The sequence below is a fragment of the Hemitrygon akajei genome, chromosome 12 (assembly GCF_048418815.1).
Source record: "Hemitrygon akajei chromosome 12, sHemAka1.3, whole genome shotgun sequence".
NCBI classification, from domain to species: domain Eukaryota; kingdom Metazoa; phylum Chordata; class Chondrichthyes; order Myliobatiformes; family Dasyatidae; genus Hemitrygon; species Hemitrygon akajei.
Genome location: NC_133135.1, coordinates 105,669,820 through 105,691,653, shown reverse-complemented (window position 1 = coordinate 105,691,653; position 21,834 = coordinate 105,669,820). Strand labels below are relative to the sequence as shown.

At 49.3% G+C, this 21,834-nt stretch overlaps 1 protein-coding gene across 1 annotated transcript in view; it reads right to left on the bottom strand.

Moving 5' to 3' along the window:
* The window catches only part of plekhg2 (pleckstrin homology domain containing, family G (with RhoGef domain) member 2), a 230,010-nt gene that overhangs the window by 168,327 nt on the left and 39,849 nt on the right, over positions 1-21,834 (bottom strand). The window contains exon 2 of the mRNA XM_073063781.1: positions 8,001-8,075. Within this exon, the coding sequence (XP_072919882.1) occupies positions 8,001-8,075 (75 nt within the window). The remainder of the gene's footprint in view (positions 1-8,000; positions 8,076-21,834) is intronic.

Sequence of the window (21,834 nt, the reverse complement as noted above, 5' to 3'; positions counted from 1 at the left end):
AACCTCTCGCTCAGTGTCAGCAGAACGAAGGAGCTGATTATTGACTTCAGGACAAGGAAACCAGAGATTCGCGAGCCAGTCCTCATCGCAGGATGAGAAGTGGAGAGGGTCAGCAACTCTAAATTACTCAGCGTTAATATTTCAGAGGACCTGTCCTGCTCCCAGCATGCAATTACCAAGAAAGCATGCCTTTCACTGTACTGAATGTCATACACTGTGTCCGCAGTCTACTTCCTCAGGAGTTTGAGATTCGGCGTGACACCTAAATCTTTGACAAACTTCTATAGATGTGTAGTGGAGAGTGTACAGACTGGTTGTATCACAACCTGGTATCAAATCACCAATGCCCTTGAATGGAAAATCCTACAATAAGTAGTGGGTTCAACCCAGTCATTCATGGGTAAAGCCCTCCCAACCATTGAGTACATCTACACAGAGACCTGTCGCAGGAAAGCAGCATCCATCATCAGGGACCCCCGCCACCCAGGCCACTGCTGCCATCAGGAAGGTAGCTTCGGGACTCACACCACCAGGTTCAGGAACAGTCACTACCCCTCAGCCATCAGGCTCTTGAACCAAAGAGGATAACTTCACTTGCCCCATCATTGAAATGTTCCCACAACCTATTGACTCATTTTCAAGGACTCTTCACCTCACGTTCTTGATATTTATTCCTTATTTATTTCTTCTTGTATTTGCAGAATTTGTTGTCTTCTACACTCAGGGTGGTGCAATCTTTCATTGATTCTATTATGGTTATTATTCTATAAATGTATTGACTATGCCCACAACAAAATGAACCTCAGGGTTGCATTTGGTGACACATACAGTACGTACTTTGATAATAAATTTCCTTTGAGCTCTGGTGTTCAAGGACATTAGAATTTCCTTCCTCACCGGGGGGGGGAGGGGGTGGGGGGGTTGGTGCTGGGGAAACCCCTTCCTCATTTCCCCCCTGCAAATTTTTCTACAGAAGTGGTTTGCCATTGCCACCTTCTGGGCAGTGTCTTTACAAGATGGGTGCTGCTTGACTTCTGTAGTCACATAACCAGGACTTGTGATATGCACCAGCTGCCCACACGGCTTCACGTGACCCTGATCGGGTGGGGGTGGGGGCTAGGCAGCTGCAACACCTTGCCCAGGGTGACCTGTAGACTAGCGAAGGCAAGGAGCGCCTTACACTTCCTTGGGTAGAGAGGCATGTGAATAAGTGTGAGGTTATCCACTTTGGGAGTAAGAACAGGAAGGCAGATTATTATCTGAGTGGTGTAAAGTTAGGTAAGGGAGAAATATAAAGAGATCTAGGAGTCCTTGTTCATCAGTCACTGAAGGTGAATGAGCAAGTGCAGCAGGCAGTGAAGAAGGCTAATGGAATGTTGGCCTTTATTACAAAGGGAATTGAGTACAAGAGCAAGGAAATCCTCTTGCATTTGTACAGGGCCCTGGTGAGACCACACCTGGAGTAATGTGTACAGTTTTGGTCTCCAGAGTTAAGGAAGGACATCTTGGCTGTAGAGGAAGTGCAGCGTAGATTCACAAGGTTAATTCCTGGGATGTCCGGACTGTCTTACGCAGAGAGGTTAGAGAGACTGGGCTTGTACATGCTGGAATTAAGGAGATTGAGAGGGGATCTGATTGCAACATATAAGATTATTAAGGGATTGGACAAGATAGAGGTAGGAAATAAGTTCCAGATGCTGGGAGAGTCCAGTACCAGAGGGTACGGTTTAAGAATAAGGGGTAGGTCATTTAGGACAGAGTTAAGGAAAAACTTCTTCTCCCAGAAAGTTGTGGGGGTGTGGAATGCACTGCCTCAGAAGGCAGTGGAGGCCAATTCTCTGGATGCTTTCAAGAAGGAGCTAGATAGGTATCTTATGGATAGGGGAATCAAGGGATATGGGGACAAGGCAGGAACCGGGTATTGATAGTAGATGATCAACCATGATCTCAGAATGGCGGTGCAGGCTCGAAGGGCCGAATGGTCTACTTCTGCACCTATTGTCTATTGCATCTCCACTCCACTACCTGGGGCGACTGGTACTCACTGGTTCCATTTAGTATCAGAGAATATATACAGCGTACAACCTGAAATCCTTGTTCTTCGCTGACATCCAGAAAAACAGAAGAGCACCCCAAAGAGTGAGTGACAGTAGAAACACTATAACCCCAAAGCCCCCTTCTGCTCCTCCCACCACCCAAGCAATAGCGAAGCCCCCATGATCTGCAGTACAATAAAAACTCATCGTTCACTCGACAATTCCACATTCCACAGGCTCCCTCTCTCCCTAAGAAAGGGGCAGAGAGGTGTCCCACAGCTAGAGGGGAGATTAACAAGACATTGCAATTCTCTCGGAAGGAACGTTTTTTTGGGACACCAAGGTGCACCGAATTACAAAAAGAATTCTTCACGAAACCCTGCCATTCCCTGCTGAGATCAGTGTCTCCGTCCTCGGATCAAGGCAGCAAGAGCCAAAGAAATCTTTCCCCAGACTGCAAAGAGCAAACAAGCTGCTGGAATGCTGGAGCCTATCCGATCTCTAATCCGCTCCTCGCTGCTTTGCCGTGGAAATTCTTTCCACTTCCGATTAAAATTGCACTGAAACCCACAACCAAGTTCACTGGGAGGCAGCTGAATCTGTGTGAACTTACAGGGGGCTGGATGGATTTCAATTGCCAAGAGGTGATTGGTTAACCAGATAACTCCTGTCAACTGCAGTTAACAGCAAGATTTATTAGGAACAATATGTAACTGGTAAATTGCGGTAGGAATTCATCAAAATAATCCCACTGAGCACCAAGGCTCCAGGCCCGGTTATTAGGAGAATTTTATTCTGATTTCCCTTGCCAAAGTCATAAGCACCTCTTTAGTAGCCTCCTGCCAGAAGGCTCCCCTCACAGACGGTCGTGGATCACTGGAATTCACCGCCAGCGAGGGAGGCAGGATTCAGAAATAGAACCAGGTTTAATATCACTGGACAATGTCATCAAATTTGTTGTTCTGTGGGAGCAGTACAATGCAATACATAATAATAAAAAACGTAAATTATAGTTAAAAATATATCTATATTTTTTAATTGCTGGGCTAGAGGGCTGGAGGAATAAGGAAAGGCTGAATAGATTAGGACTTTATTCCCTGGAATGTAGAAGATTTGATAGAGGTATACAAAATTATGAGGGGTATATTTTGGGTAAATGCAAACCGGCTTTTTCCACTGAGGTTCAGTGGTGCTACAACCAGAGGTCATGGGTTAAGAGTGAAAAGTTTAAGGGGAATATGAGGGGAAACTTCTTCAGAGGGCGGTGAGAGTGTGTGGAATGATCTGCCAGCCGAAGGGGTGGATGCGAGCTCGACTTCAACAGGTTAGAGAAGTTTGGATCGGTACCCGGATGGTAGGGGTAGGGAGGGCTGTGGTCCCATTGCAGGTCGATGGGAGTAGGCAGTTTAAATGGTTCAGCGTGGACTAGATGGGCCAAAGGGCCTGTTTCTGTGCTGTACTTCTCTGTGACTCTATGACTCTCTAAATGAGTAGTGCAACAGAAGTAGGGAGGTAGTGATCACGTTCAGACACCAGCAGTTGGACCTTCCAGATACAAGTGTATTTTTACTACAGTCAATTGAAACACCGTGACTGCACACGGGTGATCCCCATTTAACTAATTATGTGACTTCTGAAAGCAATTGGCTGCACCAGTGATGATTTGGTGTGTCGTATTAAAGGGGGGGGGGGGTAATACTTATGCAATCAATTATTTTGTGTTTTATATTTATAACTAATTTAGATCACTTTGTAGAGATCTGTTTTCACCTTGACACGAAAGAGTCTTTTACTGTTGATCAGTGTCAGAAAAACAAATTAAATCCACTGTGATTCAATGTTGTAAAACAATAAAATATGAACACTTCCAAAGGGGTGGGGGTGAACACTTCTTACTTCTACAGCTGCACTATGGAGAACACTTGGACTGACTGCTTCACTGTCGGGTACGGAGGCACGTTCGCAATTGGCCGCAGACTCTGCCACCTCCATTGCGGGCACAACCCTCCGCACCATCGAGGACATCCTCTAGAGGCAGTGCCTCGAGATTGCAGCAGCCATAAGCAAGGAGCCTCACTGTCTGCTTCTTGCTATTCCTGTCAGGAGGGAGATGCAGGAGCCAGGAGACATACATTCAATAACTCAGGAACAGCTTCTTTCCCGCTACCATCAGATTTCCGAACGGTCCGGGAGTCGATGAGCACGGCCTCGTTATTCCTTTTGTTACACTAATTATTTAGTTTGTAATTTATAGCAATTTAAAGATCCCGGAAAACAAATTTCACATTTCAAAACAGATGCAATAAACTTCAATATAATCACAACAGAACCTGCTAAACTCCACAGAGTGCAGATCCAATCTGATATGTCTCTGGCAACAGGACAATCCTCTCATTCCAGGAATTATCCTACTGACAACACACACAAAATGCTGGTGGAACACAGCAGGCCAGGCAGCATCTATTAGGAGAAGCACCGTCAGGACTAACGTTAGTCCTGACGAAGGGTCTCGGCCCGAAACGTCGACAGTGCTTCTCCTTATAGATGCTGCCTGGCCTGCTGCGTTCCACCAGCATTTTGTGTGTGTTGTTTGAATTTCCAGCATCTGCAGATTTACTCGTGATTATCCTGCTGAATCTCTTTTGGACTGGCTCCAATACCAGTGTGTTCCTTCCCAAATAACAAACGTGATCAGGTCGATAAGGGGCTAAGAAGGCTTGTGGAATGTTGCTTTTATTAGTCGAGGCACTGAGTTCAAAAGTCAAGAGGTTATGTTGCAGCTTTATTAAACTCTGATTAATCCACATCTGGAGTATTGCACACAGTTCTGGCCGCCCCACCTTAGGAAGGACGTTGAGGTTTTGGAGAGGGTGCAGAAGAGGTTGACCAGGATGAGGGCTTAGAGGGTATGTGCTGTCACGAGAGGCTGGACAAACTTGGGTTGTTTTCTCTGGAGCGGCAGAGGCTGAGGGGAGATCTGATGGAGGTTTACAAGATTGTGAGAGGCATAGATAGAGTAGACAGGGTAGAAATGTCTAATATCAGAGGGCATGCATTGAAGGTGAGAGGGGTAGGTTCAAGGGGGATGTGAGGGGTAAGTTTATTTACTGAGAGAGTGGTGGGTGCCTGGAATGGTGGTAGAGGCAAATACATTAGCAGCTTTTAAAAGAAGTTTGGATAGACACATGGATGTGAGGAAGTTGGAGGGATATGGACATGGTGTAGGGAGGAGGGATTAGTGTTTGGGTGTTTTTGATTTGCTTTTTAGCTGGTACAGCACAACATTGTGGGCTGAATGGCCTGTTCCGGTGCTGTACTGCTCTATGAAAACAACCCCGTGCACAGTTCTCCAGGTGTGGGCTCACCAACACTCTGTAGAGCAGGAGCGACTTTTCCCTGTTTCTAGCGTGCCACACTTCCGTGAAAATAGCTTTGACATATACAGGGGAAGAGGGCTAGCATGGATCCTCCAATGGTAGGGCAGGCTTGAGGGGCCGAGTGGCTAACTCCCACAGTCAAACATTTGTTGTCAAGCAAATACATTTCTCTCATGGAGGAAAATGGCCTTCACTTCTTGTTGGGACAGACTCCTAAGGAAAGCACATCACCCAGTAATAAAGGCCACCAAGCAATATCCTGGTGCTCTCCCTCTGCTCCACTCCCAGAGCAACCATGCATTTCCTCCAGCGGAGTGAACACAGCTGCTCTCAGTACTCCAGCACCAGCTACACAGAGTCGATGAGTTTAGTGTGAGGGTGAGGGTTGGTGGTGTTTAGGGTGAGGATGGTCGATGGATCGGTTTAGTGTAACGGTCAATGGATTTAGACTGACGACCGATGGTGTTTGGGGTGAGGGTTGATGGGTGAGGGCGAGGGCTGATGGGTGAGGGCGAGGGCTGATGGGTGAGGGCGAGGGCTGATGGGTGAGGGCGAGGGCGAGGGCTGATGGATCAGGGTGAGGGCGAGGGCCGATGGAGGAGGGTGAGGGCGAGGGTTGAAGGGTGAGGGCGAGGGCTGATGGATCAGGGTGAGGGCGAGGGCTGATGGAGGAGGGTGAGGGCGAGGGTTGAAGGGTGAGGGCGAGGGCTGATGGAGGAGGGTGAGGGCGAGGGTTGATGGAAGAGGGTGAGGGTTGATGGATGAGGGTGAGGGTGAGGGCTGATGGATCAGGGTGAGGGCGAGGGCTGAAGGGTGAGGGCGAGGGCGAGGGCTGATGGAAGAGGGCAAGGGTTGATGGAAGGCAAGGGTTGATGGAAGAGGGCAAGGGTTGATGGATGAGGGTGAGGGTGAGGGCTGATGGATGAGGGTGAGGGCGAGGGCTGAAGGGTGAGGGCGAGGGTTGATGGATCAGGGTGAGGGTGAGGGCCGATGGATCAGGGTGAGGGCGAGGGTTGATGGATCAGGGTGAGGGCGAGGGTTAAAGGGTGAGGGCGAGGGCTGATGGATCCGGGTGAAGGCGAGGGCTGATGGAGGAGGGTGAGGGTGAGGGCGAGGGCCGATGGAGGAGGGTGAGGGCGAGGGCGAGGGCCGATGGAGGAGGGTGAGGGCGAGGGTTGAAGGGTGAGGGCGAGGGCCGATGGAGGAGGGTGAGGGCGAGGGCCGATGGAGGAGGGTGAGGGCGAGGGTTGATGGATCAGGGTGAGGGCGAGGGCTGATGGATCAGGGTGAGGGCGAGGGTTGATGGATCAGGGTGAGGGCGAGGGTTGAAGGGTGAGGGCGAGGGCTGATGGATCAGGGTGAAGGCGAGGGCTGATGGAGGAGGGTGAGGGCGAGGGCCGATGGAGGAGGGTGAGGGCGAGGGTTGAAGGGTGAGGGCGAGGGCTGATGGATCAGGGTGAGGGCGAGGGCCGATGGAGGAGGGTGAGGGCGAGGGTTGATGGATCAGGGTGAGGGCGAGGGTTGATGGATCAGGGTGAGGGCGAGGGTTGATGGATCAGGGTGAGGGCGAGGGTTGATGGATCAGGGTGAGGGCGAGGGCCGATGGATCAGGGTGAGGGCGAGGGCCGATGGAGGAGGGTGAGGGCGAGGGTTGATGGATCAGGGTGAGGGCGAGGGTTGAAGGGTGAGGGTAAGGGCTGATGGATCAGGGTGAGGGCGAGGGCTGATGGAGGAGGGTGAGGGCGAGGGCTGATGGAGGAGGGTGAGGGCGAGGGTTGAAGGGTGAGGGCGAGGGCTGATGGATCAGGGTGAGGGCGAGGGCCGATGGAGGAGGGTGAGGGCGAGGGTTGATGGATCAGGGTGAGGGCGAGGGTTGATGGATCAGGGTGAGGGCGAGGGTTGAAGGGTGAGGGCGAGGGCTGATGGATCAGGGTGAGGGCGAGGGCTGATGGAGGAGGGTGAGGGCGAGGGCCGATGGATCAGGGTGAGGGCGAGGGCTGATGGATCAGGGTGAGGGTGAGGGCTGATGGAGGAGGGTGAGGGCGAGGGTTGATGGAGGAGGGTGAGGGCGAGGGTTGATGGATCAGGGTGAGGGCGAGGGCTGATGGATCAGGGTGAGGGCGAGGGCTGATGGGGAGGGTTGATGGATCAGGGTGAGGGCGAGGGCTGATGGAGGAGGGTGAGGGTGAGGGCCGATGGAGGAGGGCGAGGGCCGATGGAGGAGGGTGAGGACTGATGGGGAGGGTGAGGGCTGATGGAGGAGAATGAGGATGTGATGGCAGGTAGCCATATATCTGGGTTCAACACATTCCCTTTTAACAGTGCTGCAATGCCATAACCATGCCCCCCAAGGGGCCACTCTCCCTACCTAATTGCCACAAAGGGCTGGGCTACATACATACCACCTATCCAATAATGCACCACTCCCTGCCCACCACCCCTTCAATAACACATCACTCCCTCCCAACTACCGGTCCAAAACCGCGTCGGTCCCAACCCACGAGCCCCGCCTTCCTACGAAAGTGCCACTCCTTTGGACTTCTGGGCCGGAAGGTGGGACCCGCAGCCCTCCAGTGTAAGAACTGACCTCGATTGCAGACCTGGCTTTCACTGGCGCTCTCTGCTCCTTCCGGCATTTTGAGCTGGTCGGGACGGAGGGGACCTAAGAGAGGAGAATAAAGTTATTAGTGCCAATTCAAGCAGAGGCTGGTGGAGCTCAGGTTGATCAGAGGAATTCCTGTTTTCTCCACAGTCACCATTCCTAAACCCAAATAACTCACAGGAGATGTGGAGGTCTTTCAGATGAGATGTTAATTTAAATCCCACCCACCCTGGATCAAGATACAACTTAATTTATCGAAGTTCAAATAAAAGTAATTATCAAAGTACAGATAAGTAACCCTGAGATTCACGCTCTCGTTCACCACAAAAGAAACAACAGAATCAATGAAAGACCGCCAACAGCAAGATGGACAAATAACCTGTGTGTAAAAGACAACAAACTGTGCAAGGAGAAAAAGAAAAACACCTAATAATTATAAACAAATAAACAATAAATATCGAGAACATGAGCTGAGTGCATAGGTTGTGGACGACAGCAGCGAGAAGGGAGCACGTCCTGGGTGGTGGGGTCCTCGAGAATGGATGCTGCTTTCCTGCAACATCGCTCCTTGTAGATGTGCTCAGCGGTACGATTTTCCGTTCAAGGGCATATTGTAGAGTGGAAAAGCCTAGAAAGGTATTGGATGCAGTCCAGTACAAGGGAATATTGTACATTGAAACACGCAGTGAAATATGTTGCTTGTGTTTACACCCAACACACCTGAGAACGGGCTGCGAACTGTTGCCACACATCCCAGCGCCAAACGCACAGCTCCCCAGAGCCAGCATCTGGAGGAGGGAGGTGGGCATGCTGAGTTCTACCTCAGTGTCCTGAGGCCAATATTTACGACACGTCCCCATTACCGGCGAGCACAGCTCTTTGCAGCACCCATCAGGGCTTAAATCCCGTACACAGATAGACTGACGGTGCTGACCGAGTTCTGTGGGATCTTGCCGTGCACTGAGTGCAAGACGCCCCAGGGCGTCTCCAGGCCAGGGAAGTCCGCGGCTGAAACAAGTCGCTGCTTCACAGAGCACCACGTGATAAAACCCGGCTCCAGCTCCGGAACTGGGCTGACCCTGGAGTATTCTCCCAGGAGGAGATACCCCAGAATGCGACTCTGGATTCCAGGCTTGATTCTGTTCAGCGGCTGAAGTAAAAGGACCAGCATCTCCTAAACCTCGGGATTGTCCATTCCTCACCGCCAATGTGCGCTGAAGTGCGACTTGAAAGGAGCAACTAACTCAGCTCTGGAGACCCGGGTCCAATCCCGTCCTCTCAGCACTGTCCGTGTGGAGTTTGCACGCTCTCCTGTACTCCAGTTTCTTCCCACATCCCAAAGACATGGGGCATGTTGGGTTAATTGCCCCCAGTCTGTGGGTGAGGGAGAGTATCTGGGGGAGTCGATGGGAATGAGGTGAAGAATCGATTCCCGGGATAGATCTGTGAGCTGACACAGGACTAATAGGCCAGCCAGCCTCCTTCAGGAAATAAGGAAATCTACTCTGAAAAGTCACAGCAACTCAAAGCTCTCCAAACCGATAACGTCACAATCAGCTTCAGAGCTAGACATGCGTCTAGACAAAGTCCAAATATTGCAGGCTTAACAACTTGTGAATAAACTTGTCAGCAAGTACTCGGGTCATGATGGATGAGATCAGGTAACTCTCAATAATTGCCTCGTGCATTCACAGGGTGATTTATTAACCATGGGAAAGCCAGGTGTACAGAGACCGAAACACGGGCCAGTGGCTACATGTGTGCACTCGTCCCATCTTGTACTTTCCTGCCTCAGTCGCTCCAGCTGGTGCTTCTGTCCCACGCCACCCTCCTTTCCATCTCCTCCACTCCCCACTCCCGTGTGCCTATCCCAGCTTCTCCTGGATCAACATTTTCCCTGGTGACCGGGGAAAAGTTGTTCTCCTGAAATGGCCCCCAAGGAAAGAATCATCAGTGTAGAACTTCTGTACAAGCTTGAAACACTGCCACTTGTCTGAGATTCAGATTTATTCATTTATCAAGTTCAGGTTTATTGACATTGAACAATGGTGGTTCTGTGTCATGTCTGATCATGACGGGAAACCTGTGCGGGGACGTTTTTCCCCCAACATGTCTGAGGATGACAGGAAACCTGTGTGGGAGAGTTTTTAAACTGGAAAAGCCGATGTACTGGAGCAGTTCCACTCTCTGAACCTCAGAAGTTTGGGTCCAGTGGTACGAACAAGTGTCACAAACTGGGGTCGTCCCTGGTTGCCGTGGACGACCATGAGGTCTTCTGTGCCTTGTGATGTTCTTCGCTCTCCACGGAGCAGAACGGCCTTCCTGGCCGTTGGATCTCACTGTAGATCTCATCCGCCCAGTTCGATGGAGCTGACTTCACGTGCCTGGACAGGCACGTCTGTATCTCACCATGGTGCGAGTCCCGCTGGTTACCCGCACCTGGTTTAGCCAGCCTGTCAAAGCGGTGCACCGGGGCGAGTCTGCTATCACATGCAGACAGCTACGTGGAGCCACAGGTGAGGGCGGTGTCCAGTGGGAATCAAAGGTGAGTGAGCTGTCCCAGAATGGACACGACAAGCCCCCATCACCAGAGTTGCTACCCACCCCTCCCCGACACCCCATACCCCTCACATCCTCGTTGGCATACATTTATACTGCCAAACGAAACAGTGGTCCTCGGCACCAAGGTGCACAACACAGTACCTGAACTCACACGGCCAGAGTGGCCGCTGCGACTGGACACACCACCATTCCTGTTCCTTAAACGTGTAACATTACACAGTGAAACGAGTCGTTTACGTCAACAGCCAAGACAACCCAAGGATGCGCTGGGGTCTGGGAGTCTTGCAAGAACTCTCTCGTGGTCCTAATGAAGGGCCTCGGGCTTTGTTCCTCTACATAGGCGCTGCCTGACCCGCAGAGTCCCCCCAGCACTTTGCGCATGTTGCTCTGGATTTCCAGCATCTGGAGTGTTGCACACAGTTCTGGTTACCCCACTATAGGAAGGATGTTGAGGCTTTGGAGAGGATGCAGAAGAGATTGACCAGGATGCTGCCTGGTTCAGAGAGCACCTGCTGTCACGAGAGGCTGGATAAATTTGGGTTGTTTTCTCTGGAGCGTCGGAGGCTGAGGGGAGATCTGATGGAGGTTTACAAGATTGTGAGAGGCATAGATAGAGTGGACAGAGAGTATCTGTTTCCCAGGGTAGAATTGCCTAATACCAGAGGGCATGCATTGAATGTGAGGGGGGGTAGGTTCAAGGGGGATGTGAGGGGTAAGTTTTTTACTCAGAGAGTGGTGGATGCCTGGAATACGCAGCCTGGTGTGGTGGTAGAGGCAAATACATTAGAGTCTTTTAAGAGATGGTGGATAGGTACATGGATGTGAGGAAGATGGAGAGATACGGACATGGTGTAGGGAGGAGGGATTAGTGTTTGTGTGTTTTTGATTTGCTTTTTAGCTGGTTTGGCACAACAGTGTGGGCTGAATGGCCTGTTCCTGTGCTGTATTGGTCCATGTTCTATTTGCAGAATCTCGAGTTTATCTATTTCCACAGACGCTGCCCGACCTGCTGAGTTCCTCGAGCATTTTGTATGTGTTACTCTGGACTTCCAGCGCCCGCAGACTCTCTGGTGTCTGCGACTCTCTCATGGGTTCATGATTCCTTGTTGCATTGAGTACAGTTCACAAACTTGCTGCAATGCAGGAGGCTGTTCAGCCCATTGGGCCCCATGATAGCCCCCTGCAGAGCCAATCATCCTCATCCTCAGTCCCACTCTCTCACACATACCCCCTCAACTTCCTTTTGCCAAATACCCTCAAAAGGGGTAATCAACAGCAGGCAACCAAGGTGGGAGGAAAACCGGAGCACCCGGTTGGGGGTGTGGACTAATATGGTCACAGGTAGAACATGCACACTCCACGTAGACAGTGCCAGAGGCTAGAACTGAACCCAAGTCCGAGGACTTTGGTGGCAAGAACAGGAAGGCAGATTACTATCTGAATGGTGTCAAGTTAGGAAAAGGGGAAGTACAACGAGATCTAGGTGTCCTTGTTCATCAGTCACTGAAAGTAAGCATGTAGGTACAGCAGGCAGTGAAGAAAGCTAATGGCATGTTGGCCTTCATAACAAGGGGAGTTGAGTATAGGAGCAAAGAGGTCCTTCTGCAGTTGTACAGGGCCCTGGTGAGACCACACCTGGAGTATTGAGATCAGTTTTGGTCTCCAGATTTGAGGAAGGACATTCTTGCTATTGAGGGAGGCAGCGTAGGTTCACGAGGTTAATTCCTGGGATGGCAGGACTGTCATATGTTGAAAGATTGGAGCGACTGGCTTGTATACACTGGAATTTAGAAGGCTGAGGGGGGATCTGATTGAAACGTATAAGATTATTAAGGGATTGGGGATACGCTAGAGGCGGGAAACATGTTCCTGATGTTGGGGGGAGTCTAGAACCAGAGGCCACAGTTTAAGAATAAGGGGTAGGCCATTTAGAATGGAGTTCAGGAAAAACTTTTTCACCCAGAGAGTTGTGGATCTATGGAATGCTCTGCCTCAGAAGGCAGTGGAGGCCAATTCTCTGGATGCTTTCAAGAAAGAGTTAGATAGAGCTCTTAAAGATAGCGGAGTCAAGGGATATGGGGAGAAAGCAGGAACTGGGTACTGATTGTGGATGATCAGCCATGATCACAGTGAATGGTAGTGCTGGCTAGAAGGGCCAAATGGCCTACTCCTGCACCTATTGTCTATTGACTACCACACACAAAGTGCTGGAGGAACTCAGCAGGTCAGGCAGTATACTATGGAGAGGAATAAAGTGTTGACATTTTGGGCCAAGACCCTTCATCAGGACGAACTGATGCATCAACAGTTTCCAGGGAGTCTCTGATTCAAACAACACTCAGCATTGTTTCTGTGGCCTCAAGGCAGACAAGAACCTCAGTCAACGTCACACAAGCATCTCAAATAAAAAGGGATGTTGAGCTTTAGACAGACGAAAGGCCATGCCCCCAGAAAAGACGGCATCTATTGTTAAGGGCCCTCATCACCCAAGATGAGGTGTCGGGGTGGAGATATGTCTCTACCAAAGGAGATGTAAGGCACTCCTTCCCTCCGCTGGCCTGCAGATCACCCTTGGGCAAGGTGTAGCACCTGCTTAGCCCCCCCACACCACCACCACTCCAATCAAGGTCAAGCGAAGTCACGGGGGCAGGTGGCGGATGGTCGTATGAGCAGCCAGTGCATATCACAAGTCCTGGTTATGCGACCACTGATAAACTCCGAAGAGTACTGATAACGGCTGGGGTCACCTATCCCAGAAGGTGATGGCAAACCACTTCTGTAGAAAGACTCGCCAGGAACAATCACGGTCATGGAAAGACCACGATCGTACATGGCACAGAATGAATGAATGAATGATCACCCAGGCCATGCCTTCTTCTCATTGTTACCATCAAGGGAGGAGGTACTGATGCACCATCAATAACTCTCGGAGACGTGAGCCAAGATATAGGCTTTTATTGGCTGGAAGAAAGAACAAGCACCAAGTGACCACCACACAACATCCTGGAGACTGAGGCCGGGGCTGTGCCTCCAATCGCCTTTATACCGGGGTCAGTGGGAGGAGCCACAGGAGCAGTCAGCGGGGGGGGGGGGGGGGGGCGTGTCCAGACAGGTATATGTAGTTCACCACAGGTACAGAATCCTGAAGACACACACTCAGTGATTCAGGAACAACTTCATCCCCTCTGCCATCCGATTCCTGAATGGACATTGAACCCGAGGAACAAAATCACGATTGTTTTTCTTTCTTTCTAGCAGTACTAGCACATCCTATTGCACTTGTCAGGCCCGTTGGCATTGTAGTGCTGCCGGAAAACAACGAATTTCACCGGCGCATCACTGTGAAAGTAAACCCGATTCGGACAGGTGACCCAAGGCTTAACGAGGGAGGTCTTTACGGAGGCGAAACTTCACGGAAAGTTGGCCTGATCTCTGTCAATAAATAAAGCATACAAAGCTGCAGTCTTGAGCACAGAGCGAGGCTTTGATTAACCGAGCGGGGAGTGGAAAGTTCCGGAAGGGAGCTCCTGAGCTCAGGGCCACAGCTTCCCAGTGAAGAAACAACCAGAACTGGAATGCAAGAGGTGCTGGGTCTGAGCAGGGCTGGACGTGACCATAGGACCACAAGATATAGGAGCAGAATTAGGCCATTTGGCCCATCGATTCAGCTCCGCCATTTCATCATGGCTGATCCATTTCCCTCTCAGCCCCAATCTCCTGCCTTCTCCCTTCCCTGTATGCCTTCATTCCCTGACCAATCAAGAATCTATCAACCTCTGCCTTAAATATAGCCCATGACTTGCCCCCCACCACTGCCTGTGGTAACAAATTCCACAGATTCACCACTCTCAGGCTAAAGATATTCCCCCTCATCTCCTTTCTAAATGGATGTCCCTCTATTCTGAGGCTGTGCCCTCTGGTCCTAGACCCCACAGGAAACATCCTCTCCACATCCACTCTATCGAGGACTTTCAACATTCGATAGGTTTCAATGAGATGCCCCCCCCTCCCCCCGCACTCTTCTGAATCCCAGTGAGCACAGGCCCAGAGCCATCAAATACTCCTCACATGAAAGTCCTTCAATCTCGGAATCATTTTCGCAAACCTCCTCTGCACCCCCACCAATGTCAGCACTTCCTTTCTTAGATAAGGTGTCCTTATGAAATTGCAGAGAGCGAGGAGAGATCAAGGATTAATGTGAAAAAGACAGGCAAGAATTTCATTAACAGATACAGCACAGTAATAGGCTCTTCAGGCCCAATGTGAACGTGCCAACCATGTGACCAATTAACCTCCCAATCCATCTGTCTTTGGACTGTGGGAGGAAACCAGAGCACCCGGAGGAAACCCACACGGTCACGGGGAGAAGGTACAAACTCCTTACAGACAGTGGCGGGAATTGAACTCAGGTGGTGGCAAATCGAAGAACTGTTGGCCCGAGGTCTGTCTGAGGGCTACCCGCTTCGAACTGCCTCTGCGTCTGAGAGGAAATCTCTGGCGTAGTCCCCTCAAACTCACGGCATGAGGGGGTTGAGGCAGAGAGCGCCTCAGAGCGGGGGGGGAGCAGAGAGAGAAAGAAAAGGCAAATTTATGCTTGTTCACATGAACGCAGAGTCTCACACGAGTGTGCAGGCACACACACACGTGCCACACCTTCCTGCTCACACACTAGTGCAGACAGCTGCACCCACATTTAGAGTGAGCTGGAATACGGGGAACCCAGATGCAGAGTATATCTACTGACCATTTTCAGGGAAATTGGACAGCATGGTGCTGTGGTGGTTAGCACGGCACTTTACAATCCCAGCAACAGGGGTTCAATTCTCGTCGCTGCCTGTAAGGAGTTTGTTCTTCCCGTAACGGCATGGGTTTACTCCGGTATCCTCCCCACAGCCCCAAGACCTACCGGTTGATAGGTGAACTGGTCATTGTAAATTGTCCTGTGATTAGGCTAGAATGAAATTGGTGTTTGCTGGGTGCCGCGTGTCGAAGAACTGTAAGGGACTGTTCTGCGCTGTATCACAAGTAGTAAGTAAATTGGCTGCCAACACAAAGCCTGGGAGGGAAGGAGGACATCTCCCAGCAGTGCTGAGACACCGCGGGTAAAATGCCTCTGCAGGTTTCTGCTAATGTGTCACACGCACTGGTAATTACATCAGCAGTTACACTGCACTCATTAACGCAGCAATCAAACGCATCGGCTCAAACACAGCGCCCAGAGGCAGTTAGACAGAAAACTCCCGGCTGCTTCCTCTCAGAATTGCACCGTCCAAGAATCTGATTAATTAGGATTTAACTCAGAAACTATGCAGATCTCTGATGGGGTTTTATAGTTACGCCGTCCCCCTGGATTAAGCAATACCCGGATTCTTCAGACTGTCATAGTGAATTTCTTTACAAATCAGTCACAAGCGAACGTACCTCCGAACAGAGTCAGTAACAGTTTGGTGAACCTGTACAGGTTTACCCTGTACATACTGTACCCCTGAACAGAGATACAGTATCTCTCCGTGCTACCGAACAGAGTCAGTAACAGTTTGGTGAACCTGTACAGGTTTACCCTGTACATACTGTACCCCTGAACAGAGATACAGTATCTCTCCGTGCTACCGAACAGAGTCAGTAACGGTTCGGTGAATCTGTCACCTTCCCCACACAGGTGTACCCTGTATATACTGTACAGTATTCACACACCGACCCACACACAGTTCAGTACCAATAGCATCACAGGAGATGCCAGTCAGTGTTGAACTCAACATAGGACTGCCTTAGGGACTCCGACTCCAGCTCCAGATTTTCCCCTTGGGGTTTACTTCAGAATCCTTCCCCATGAGTGCGTATAATCGCAAGGCAGCGAAGGTTTGAGATCAGATCTTTCCCACTTCTAGATGAGCTGCCAGACACAGCTAAGAAGCCCCATCTACCCAGAGCGACTGGTTTTAAGGTGCCAGTAACCCACCTTTGCCCCTTCTCCTGTCAGTATAAGTAGTTCTGCCGAGCTTAAAGACCAAGCCACATGGATGAAGGTCAGGAAACATCTCTGGAGAAGAATAAACAGCTGACTTTTCGGGCCAAGACCCTTCATCAGGACCTGAGCTGGGAACAAGAAGCCCGACCCGCTATTGTGACCTGCACTTCGGTCCAGGGTTGGCTCAATCACCAGTCACTCTGTGCCTCATCAAAATCGCATTTCAACTGAGAGGAAACATCCCCCGTTGCTCTCTATTGCACATCCTAAAACCATCTCCCTCGCACACAGCCACTACAGTGTCTGCAATGAATTTCTCCTCCTCCAGTCCAAACATGACTTCACCCATTTGGCCTGCAACTCCTGAAAATCCCCAAATAGCTGCAGTTCCTCGGATGGGACCTCCCAACTGTCGGGAATCTCTTCCAGAAAGAACTCCAATCAAATCGTTCCCATAATGAGATCATTCCCACAAAGCGACCCCTTTCCAATGGGAGAGACATACCTGGTACGGGAACACCAACGCCTTTGGACTTTGAGTGGATTTGGCTCAGTACATCATGGGTGAAGCCCTCCCAACCATTGAGCACATCTACATGAAACACTGTCGCAGGAAAGCAGCGTCCATCATCAGAGATCCCCACCACCCAGGCCGTGCTCACTTCCTGTTGCTGCCATCAGGTAGAAGGTCCAGGAGCCTCAGGACTCTCACCTTCAGGTTCAAGAACAGTTACCACCCCTCAGCCATCAGGCTCTTGAACAAAAGGGAATAACTCTCCTCACCTGCCCATCTATTGAGAACCAGTGATCTCACTTCAAGGACTCTTCACCTCAAGTTCCCGTTATTTTTTTTTTGCTGTTTGTTTACATTTGCATTTGCCCAGTTTGTTGCCTTCTGCACTCTGGTTGATCTTTCACTGATCCTGTTATAGTTATTATTCTATAGATTTGCTGAGTGTGCCCGCAGGAAAATGAATCTCACGGTTGTATATAGTGACATTTATGTACATTGACAATAAAATTTACTTTGAACTTCAGAAACAGGCCCTTCAGCCCATTGAATCTACAGGATCAACTGCCCATGTACACTAAACCTACACCAGTCCCGTCAAATCCAACACCTAGCCCTATACACTAGGAGACCAGTTCACCTACTAACGTAGACATCTCGGGATGTGAGAGGAAACCAAACTGAAACACCCAGGGGAAACCTGCAAGCAGCCACGAGAAGAACGTGCAAACTCCGCACACACAGCATCGCTCATCAGAACTGAAGATGGATAACTGAAGCCCACCCAAGCCATAGACTGTATTAATTTGAAGCCAGAGGGGTTTAGATAGAAGGCACAGAAGGGCAGTTGCATTTTCAGGCTTAGAGTCTCAAGATTATTGCAAGGAAAGTGGTTGATTCCTTCAGGAGAGAGGTGAGAAATCTTTGAGATGTTCTTCCCCAGTGGTCGGGGGTATTGGGCTACAGAATTAGGCCATTTGGCCCATTGAGTCTGCCCCACCATTTCATCATGGCTGATCCATTTCCTTCTCAGCTCCAGTCTCCTGACAAATCAAGAATCTATCCATCTCTGCCTTAAATATACCCAGTGACTTCGCCTCCACAGCCGCCTGTGACAATGAATTCTCCAGATTCAACACCCACTGGCTAAAGAAATTCCCACTCATCTCCATTCTAAAGGGATGTCCCTCTATTCTGAGGCTGTGTCCTCTGGTCTTAGACTCCTCCATCACATGAAACGTTCCCTCTGCAGCCACTCTATCAAGGCCTTTCAATATTTGATAGGTTTCAATGAAATCATTCCTCATTCTTCTGAATTCCAGTGAGCAGAGGCCCAGAGCATTCAAAAGCTTCTCGTATGACAAGCCATTCAGTCCCAGAAACATTTTCATGAACCTCCTTGGCACCCTTTCCAAAGTCAGCACGAGTGCTTTGAAATTTGTTGTTAGGCAGCAGCAGCACATTGCAATACATAATCATCAAAACTGTAAACTGAAGTACAAATAATATGTTAAATTAAATGAGTAGTACAAATATAAAAGTTGAAAAATATAATGAGGAAGCATTCATGGGTTCATTGTCCATTCAGAGATCTGATGACAGAGAGGAAGAAGCTGCTCCTGAATCTTTGAGTGTGTGTCTTCAGACTCCTGTACCTCCTCCCTGATGGAGATGTTTCTGATGAAAGGTGTCCGTGTACTGACATCCCATTAACCCTCCCTTCTGACTTCAACCGTCCCACTCAGATGTCCCTTCCATCTCCCACTCGGAATCACAGAAATCCCACTCTGCATCAAGAGATTTTCAAGGAATTGATGGAATCAGAGTTCACAGAACATTTATTATCGAAGTACGTACGCAGGATACAACCCTGAGATTCATATTCCCACAGACAGCCACGAAACAAAGCAACAACATGGAACCCATTCAAGGAAAGCACCCAACACCCATCGCACCAACAATGAAAAACACAAAATATAAAACATCAAACCGCAGGGCCCTTGAAACTATCTAGGAAAATGTTCGGTGTAGTTCAGTTCAGTGCTGAGATATTCATTGGCAAAAGGCTACAGAGTCAGTCCGCCCCGATCAAAATGCGCAAAATAGCAATGATAAAAAGGGAGCAAACAGAAACACACAAGCCTGTAAGGTACAAGAGCAGAATTGGGCCATTTGGCCCATCGAGTCTGCTCCACCATTTCATCATAGCTGATCCATTTCCCTCTAAGCCCCAATCTCCTGCTTTCATGCCCTAACTAATCAACAGTCTATTCTGTCTACTTGACAGATAGACCTCAGTATGTGCGGTTGGGAGACTGTAGGTCTGACACGGTGGTCAGCAGCACAGGAGCGCCGCAGGGGACCGTGCTCTCTCCGGTCCTGTTCACCCTGTACACATCAGACTTCCAATACAACTCGGAGTCCTGCCATGTGCAGAAGTTCGCTGATGACACGGCCATAGTGGGGTGTGTCAGGAATGGACAGGAGGAAGAGTATAGGAAACTGATACAGGACTTTGTGATATGGTGCAACTCAAACTACCTGCGTCTCAATATCACCAAGACCAAGGAGATGGTGGTGGACTTTAGGAGATCTAGGCCTCATATGGAGCCAGTGATCATTAATGGAGAATGTGTGGAGCAGGTTAAGACCTACAAGTATCTGGGAGTACAGTTAGATGAGAAGCTAGACTGGACTGCCAACACAGATGCCTTGGGCAGGAAGGCACAGAGTCGACTGTACTTCCTTAGAAGGTTGGCGTCATTCAATGTCTGTAGTGAGATGCTGAAGATGTTCTATAGGTCAGTTGTGGAGAGCGCCCTCTTCTTTGTGGTGGCGTGTTGGGGAGGCAGCATTAAGAAGAGGGACACCTCACGTCTTAATAAGCTGGTAAGGAAGGCGGGCTCTGTTGTGGGCAAAGTACTGGAGAGTATAACATCGGTAGCAGAGCGAAGGGCGTTGAGTAGGCTACGGTCAATTATGGAAAACCCTGAACATCCTCTACATAGCACCATCCAGAGACAGAGAAGCAGTTTCAGCGACAGGTTGCTATCGATGCAATGCTCCTCAGACAGGATGAAGAGATCAATACTCCCCAATGCCATTCGGCTTTACAATTCAACCGCCAGGAGTAAGATATGTTAAAGTGCCGGGGTTAGGACTCAATGTATTAAGTAAACTACTTAAGTAAACATATTTTTACTGAGTTAAGTATTGTATGTAATTAGTTTTGCTATAACAAGTGTATGGGACATTGGAAAAAAAGTTGAATTTCCCCATGGGGATGAATAAAGTATCTATCTATCTATCCAACCTCTGTTTTAAGTAGGCCCAATGACTTGGCCTCCACCGCCCTCTGCGGCAATGAATTCCACAGATTCACATCATAACCTGAACTACAGAGTCAAATGCACAGACCTCATCAATAAACCTTGTCCAAGACCCAAGACCCTAAAACCCAGCAAGAACCATTCCCGAAATGCCCCCGACAGCCCACAAAACACAGGGGCAGAAATAGGCCATTCGGCCCATCACCCCCAACATACGCTGATAAGTTTTTCTCTGCACATCAGGTAGACAGGTCATTCCACACACAAGTACACCAGGGAGGGAAGAGGAAAACACTCTGCAGAAACAGCCCGAGAAACTAAATAAGAAGAAATTAAGTTCAAAGGTCATGGTGAGGTCGATTGGGAGATCTTTAATGTATGGGAGGTCCAATCAAGTCTGATTGTGGGATATGAACCTGTGCTCAAGTCTGGTTGTTCTTAACGGTAATATTTTTACACAGCCGGAAGAAAAAAATTCCACTGTTGCTATAGTGAGGTTGTGATTAGGGTTGTGCTAGATGGTTCAAGAACCAAATGGTTGAAGGGAAATAGCCATCGTTGAAATTGTTGGGGTGGGACTTCAGGATGATAGCTGAGACAAACTGACATGGCCCGGGTGGTCGGCACATTCGATGACAGATGTTGCCTTCCATATTTAAGTTTGCCGATGACACCACCGTCGTTGGCCACATCTAAGATGGTAGCAAATCAGCATATAGCAGGGAGATTGAGAATCTGGTGAAGGGTGCCACAGCAACCTCCTCTCAGTCAATGTCAGCAAAACCAAAGAGCCGATTATTGACTACAAGTGGAGGAAACTGAAGGTCCACGAGCCAATCCTCATGGGAGGATCAGAGATGGAGAAGGACAGCAACTTTAAATTTCTCAGTGTTACCATTTCAGAGGGTTAGACCTGGGTCCAGCACACAGCTGTCACTCGAAAGAAGGCACAAGAGTGCCTCTACTTTCTTAAAGGTTTGCAAAGATTCGGCACGTTATCTAAAACTTGGACAAACTTCTACAGATGCATGGTAGAGAGTATGTTGACTGGTTGTACCACGGCCTGGTATGGAAACACCAATGTCCTTGAATGGAAAATCCTACAAAAAGTAATGGATACAGACCAGTCCATCACAGGTAAAGCCCTCCCCACCATTGAGCACACGTGCACAGAGCACCATCTCAGAAAAGCAGCTTCCATCAAAGTTCGAAGTAAATTTTTATCAAAGTATATGTCACCATATACAACCCTGAGATCCATTTTCCTGGGGGCATCCTCAGCAAATCTATAAGATTGTAACCATATTGAATTAAATTGATTTTATTTCTTACATCCTTCACATACATGAGTAAAAATCTTTACATTATGTCTCCATCTGAATGTGCAATGTGCCATTTATAATATTTATTATGTACAACAGGACAGTCAATATAACATAGAAATACAAT